The 6,452-nt window shown below is 35.1% G+C and overlaps 1 protein-coding gene across 1 annotated transcript in view; it reads left to right on the forward strand.

Moving 5' to 3' along the window:
* The window catches only part of GRIA2 (glutamate ionotropic receptor AMPA type subunit 2), a gene marked incomplete at its 5' end in the record, with an annotated part of 56,240 nt that overhangs the window by 37,677 nt on the left and 12,111 nt on the right, over positions 1–6,452 (forward strand). The window contains one exon of the mRNA XM_017745109.1: positions 6,244–6,452. This exon is cut by the window's right edge and continues 39 nt beyond it. Within this exon, the coding sequence (XP_017600598.1) occupies positions 6,244–6,452 (209 nt within the window). The remainder of the gene's footprint in view (positions 1–6,243) is intronic.

Here is a 6,452-nt window from a genome sequence, read left to right on the forward strand (position 1 = left end):
GGATATGCTTATACTTTCCTATCATTTTTTCTTCTTTTTTCTCTACATCTTTTACTCAGAGTTTGAATTGAGACTCAGGAGATTGAGAATTTTTGTTTGGACTTAGTTGTTTATTATATCTTATCAGTAATACAGCTGCACAGTGTGTGCCTCCAAGGTTGACAAGGTGGAAAATGGCCATGAGTTTTAATTTTCCAAGCCTTTTAAAGTCTAAACTAACCAATTATATGTTTTTACTTACAATCTAATTACTAACTTTTCATGTTCTGCAATGTGGAACTTTTGACCCAATGACAGAACATTCAGATTTGTGAAGAAGAAGGAGAAGAAAGCAGACATAAATCCACACCCCAAATCCTCCATATTGTAACTTACTATTACCTGTATCTTCTAAACCTAGTTTTCTACATTTCTACATATTTCACCCAGTGACATAACTTTTAATTACACAGCAACAACCTCAGTGTTACCACACAATTTAGGAAACTTCCCAGGGTTTTGGATCGAATACTTTGTGTTTCTGAGGATCAATGCCTATCAGCACTGAAAGGCTGAAATTCTCAGAACCCAGGGTTCCAACATCTCCCCCTCCTGTTTGATACAGAGGGTTCAAGTGATTAATTTTCACTTGTCTCTTGTTTTTTGAGGTCCTTGCATCTGGACAACAGAGAAGAATTGATTTAGGCCATTTTGAAAGTTATTTTAAAAAAATAATGCAGTAATCAGTACTTTCTTTTTTTTCCTCATAGCATCTATTTTTGTTATTTTTTAGGTTTTTTTTTTTCTCTTTCCACATTACCCTTGCTATGGTTAGAAGCATCTTTTATTTTCCAGCCTGTATGTATTTATAACTGGTTTATTCTCAATTGTTACAGTACATTAATAATTATTATGTAGATCTTTTTCTTCTCAGGGTTTATTTTCCTGACACATTATACCTGAATGAGCAGAAGTGTACTTTGTTTGCCATCCAAGATCTTAGTTTGCTTTGTACAAATGCATTAATATTTCTTTATCTTTTCTGGAAATAATTTTCTCCCAATTCTATCACTCTTTTCTGGTAACCATTTTGATCATAGTGACAGATCTGTGTTTCTTTTGTTTTTATCAGCTGATGATCTCCAATTTTATTGCAGATTTTCTTACTGGTCCCAAATTGCTGGATCATGCTTTTGAACTAGAAAGTTTCATTTCTATCATTCTAGTGATGAGAATTTTCCATTTCTCATATATAATAAATAAATAATTTTCCATTGTCTGTGTTTTGACATCCCAATTTCTTTTCCTACTAATCTTAGTCATTTCTGTCTTGTAATGTTTTCACTTTAAAATGCCATCTGAAGCTGTGTATGCTATACCAAAAGAGGAGTTTGAATGCTTTTTCATTCCTCAGTCCAGGCAGTATGTTTATGGTTCTAGACTCCAAGAACAGCATTTGCACTTCTCTACAGATTTGTGACTACTTGAAAAAGTACTTTTGTGTTTTGGTATTCAGTTTATTCCTGCTCCCCCACTATGGGTGCAATGAGTTATTTTTCTTTTCATTCATCTTGATCATCTCCTTTTCTGTACCCTCATTCCTATTACTTAGTCATAGAATGGTTTGGGTTGAAGGGACTTTAAAGATCATCCGGTTTCAACCCCCCTGCCATGGGCAGGGACACCTTCCACTAGACCAGGTTGCTCAGAGCCCCCATCCAGCCTGGTCTTTAACACCTCCAGAGATGGGACATCCACAATGTCAGGTGTTCCAGTCTTCTTTGACATTAACCTCATCAAAAACAAGACTAAGGTATATATTTAGATTATGGTCATTTGTGTAGATTGTCTTTGTTCTCTTCATTTCTTCACACCATAGAGCAGATATACTTTCCTTTCTGGCATTCTTTTTTTCACTTGTGAGGTTTGAAAACCTGCCGTTGTTTGCTGGATTTTCTTCAGTTCACAACATACCACGTGCTGTCTCCTCTTTGTTACCAGATTTCATCTAAGCAAATTGAGATCCTGCTTACAAATCTACATTTGCATTACAGTGATGTTGCAAAGCTTTGGTAGTAGATGCCACAACATGACTGTAACACAATTGTCACTATCAGAAGGTTTATTACAGTGAAGTAAGTTCTAGGAGTGGACAGCGTACTTTCCCTTGTCGTCAGCACTTCAAAACTGTAGAAATTAGGTTTTTGTGACATTTATCCAAGTTTTTAAAGAAATGGTATTGAAATGATCTGCTTTGATTTTATGAACATGCTGAATTGTGGGGAGGAATTTCAATTCTGAGGAAATTGAAATTAGTAAGTCTCAGAGGAGGAGTCATTTCAGCAGTATTTTTATGGCACTTAAATGATTTGGGAACATACCTTGGTAAGAACAACCTTGGTTGCTTAACTCTTTAAATCACATGGAGAATATGATGATTATATAAGGTCATTGTCTTGCACATTTCTGGAGAAAATTATTTAAATACAATTTTGAGGAATTAATTCATGAAGTAGAATGTTTTAGATTTTTTATTAGTAAGACCAAATATATTAAAGATATTTTTGGTAGCTCAATTAAGTAATGGAAACTGAAAAGCCATAAAATGGCATCTTAAGAAGATGTAAATAATTTTTACCATTACTGAATAAATATATCCATGTATTACAAAATTTAGAACTTACATTCATTTGAACTTACTCACCTTAAGTATTCACCCAGTATAAATGATGGTGCTTCAAAGTACTTAATCTTCAGCTAATTAAGTAAAAAATAATAGTTCTATTATTTTCTGTGTGGGTTTGGTTTTTTTTTTGATCTATTAATATTTTATTTACTGACTAAATTAGCAAGTTTGGGGTTTTATTACACTTTTTAGCTACTGGTAACATTATCACTTCCTGTCCTTTTGTTCAGGAAGGTCAACAAGTATGGAAGGTCAACAAGATGGTTTCACAAATCATGTTTGAGGATTGGAGATCTACTCCCACAGTACAAGATCGTCATGTAGTAGAATGTTAGTAGTTTGAAGAGCTATTTCTGTCAATGGCATACTAATTACAGCACCCCAGTTTTAAGAATAATAGGTCTTTGAATGTCAAAATAGTTATGTCAAAATGGGTTATCTGATGACCCACAAAATAAAGTTAATTAAGTTGATAAAGCTTTGCATAAATTAATTTTCTAATTAGCTTAATGAAGCTACATTTGAATAGGATGTGTACTTTGTAATAATAATCATAATAATAAAATAAATTTTAGATATAATAACATCACAATAATTATAATTATAGATTGAATAATTATTATTTATTAATCTATATTATATCTTTATAATTTTAAAAGTTTATATAATGGCGTTGATATCAATAATAAAATTTATTATATTAATAATAATAATTTTCATCGTCAAAATGCCCCGTGGTGACATGATACTAAAAAAAAATGTGTCAGTTCCTGGGAAATTTTTGTATCATTGTATTGTTGTAGAAGTCTTAAATAATGGGACCAAAAATATTCATCGTGAGTATTAGGGTCTTGTACTGTCATGTTAGTGTTGGTAGTAACATCAAAATGATAATTAACTTTAATAATAATAATTTTCATCGTCAAAATGCCCCGTGGTGACATGATACTAAAAAAAAATGTGTCAGTTCCTGGGAAATTTTTGTATCATTGTATTGTTGTAGAAGTCTTAAATAATGGGACCAAAAATATTCATCGTGAGTATTAGGGTCTTGTACTGTCATGTTAGTGTTGGTAGTAACATCAAAATGATAATTAACTTTTAACATTTCATGTATACACTGAGTGTCACCTTGCAATAGCAATCAGCCACAGTAATTAAGAGCAATGCAGATCATTTCCATACTTGTGCATTCTTGTAGTCATTATGGCCGTCTAGAATGGTTCTGGTATTTGCAGTGCATGATAGCAAGTGTGGGAGCCCAGCTTGCACATGGGGCATCCTGCATTCACAAGGATTCTGTTTCCTCAGGATGCTGTCCCCCGTTGATAATGACTGCATGCTTTTCCATGTTTTTTTAAGATGGAGGCCCCATACTTGCCACTGTGAAGGAAATTAACTTTAGCCCAGCCAATACAAGCACAGCACAGAAAAAAAAAAATATGGTCAGCTCTAGCACTGGCCACATCTAAGTAACAATGCACTGTGCTTTTAGTTCTTGTAGCATGTTTTGCAGTGTATTTGAATTAGGATGTGTACATGTGCTTTTTTTAAATTATCCAATAAAGTGGGCTTTATGAGTGAGTGTGTGTGTGTGTACACAGAATGCTAGGTGTCCTCTTAACACTGCCATTGTCTACATTTAGCTCTACCTTTCAAATAAATACAAATTCTGAAAATAAGGAAGGAAATAAAATGGCACAGTTCTGAAAACAAAATGTATTACTGAATATATTGTATAGCAATATAAACAAAAATTTAGAAGTCACCCATATTCCCTACAGAGTGGCTCGCTGCTCTTATTTTTTAGGAATCTAGACAAGGCCGACGCCTAGGTAGGGCTCCAGACTCGGAACTGTATGAATTCCAGCGTGAAGTTTTTCAGTGTTCACAGCTGCAGAGGACTGCACGGTCATGGCAAATCCTGAGTGTTATTTTCTGGTGACGTTCTTATGGAATGTCTTACAGATTGTCATTTTCACGATTGCTGGGTCAGATATTCCTACCTTCATCCATACAGCAAGGACCCTGTGAGCCATCTAGTGGGAGGTTTCTTCTTAACACTTACCATTTGGGAAACCTGTTCCTTGCAACCTTTTCCTGTTCACCTGCCCACCTGATAGTACACAATGATGGTTTACTTTGTGAACTGGCTCTTCAGAAATGGTGCAGTATGTAATTTTTTAGGATTCTCCTAGTTTTTAAGGTCATATGTTTTGGGATCATTTGGCTGGAAAGAAGGAATATGTATGCAATATGGTAGATATTCCAAGAATCTGAGAAACTCACTGTGCCTTCAGCACACAGTTATTTTTCTGTCATTCTGGTTATGCTGAGTATATCCAAGTCTTTTGGTATATATGGGTATAGTGAGTATGTATAGATCAACAGATCAGAACATCCGACAACTGGTCTGCAAGAGAACTTGCAAAAAGCCAACTGTGCCAATGTATATGTAGATTCTGGTAATACTTAGAAAATTTAGATGTTAGAAAACGTCCAGTGGTTCTTGGTACTGCCAGAACCTTTCATACTAGTAGACACACAGAGACCATGGAGAAATCTGAGCCTCAGAATCTTCCTAGACTACATTTCTGGACATGAAGATCAGGGTAAGTCTGGGAAAATGCTAATGCTGTACCACAAGAACAGTGAAGCCGTGGGAGATTACTGAGGGTGTTACTGATGCTTTTACACTTCATTCATTCATTTTTAAAATGGTGCCATTTTAGATATTAGAGCAGAATTGCAGTTTTGAAGTGTATGTTATGTTTTTAGTTGCGAAGTGCATCTCATAAATTTCATCATAGCACAGATTTGGTATATTAGCACATAAAATAGTAATATCTGACCTTGACTTGTCCATGTGTCCTGCTGTTTCTTTGATAGCACTGCTTCCTTTCTGATAGCATCTAGGTGGCAAACTGTTTTCCTCTATTTTCTTCCAGGTTAAAAAATAACAATCAGTTGGTAGTTAAAACTGCCAATTATAGTTATAACTACCAATTGGTTAAAGCAAAAGAAACATACTTCGGGTAAAAATCTTTCTGAAGGAAAAGCCTGACCTGTTGTGTTGAGTTGGAGAGGCACGTGGAGTATTAGAACAACCTTGAACCAGGTGCCTCACTATTAATGTTCCCTTTGGCTTTCACGGCAATTTTAGTTTTCTCTGTGGAGCAATCTGAAGTTTTCTAGTGCCACTGACACATTTCAGCTCACCTCTTGTTTGCATAATGCACAGCTGCAGAGCTGCAAAAAAGATCATCTTGTTTGAGTGGGAACTCCTGAATAACATTTTGCTGAAGTTTGAACATAGACCTTATATTTTAATCTGGCACGCCTCTTATAAAATGGAAGTAGCACTGTTTGTTTCAAATCTTCAACATACACGTAACAAATACAAAAAAAAAAAAATACAGTGACAGCATAATATTAATAGAAAAAGAGAATGCAGGAGCTGCCATCTTTCAAAGTTGGATAATAAATTTGTCTCAAAAATGACATGATCATATTTTCCCAGGTGTGCTTTTGCTGTCCCCATAAAGATTAGTTAATTAGGCTTCATATTGTCTCCACAGAGATCTAAAATTGCAGTATTTGATAAAATGTGGACCTATATGAAAAGTGCAGAACCATCTGTGTTTGTGAGGACTACAGCAGAAGGGGTAGCTCGAGTACGGAAGTCCAAAGGAAAATATGCCTACTTGCTGGAGTCAACCATGAATGAGTACATCGAACAAAGGAAACCCTGTGACACCATGAAAGTTGGTGGGAATTTGGATTCCAA

Source organism: Corvus brachyrhynchos, unplaced genomic scaffold (assembly GCF_000691975.1).
Source record: "Corvus brachyrhynchos isolate BGI_N302 unplaced genomic scaffold, ASM69197v1 scaffold249, whole genome shotgun sequence".
Taxonomy (NCBI): domain Eukaryota; kingdom Metazoa; phylum Chordata; class Aves; order Passeriformes; family Corvidae; genus Corvus; species Corvus brachyrhynchos.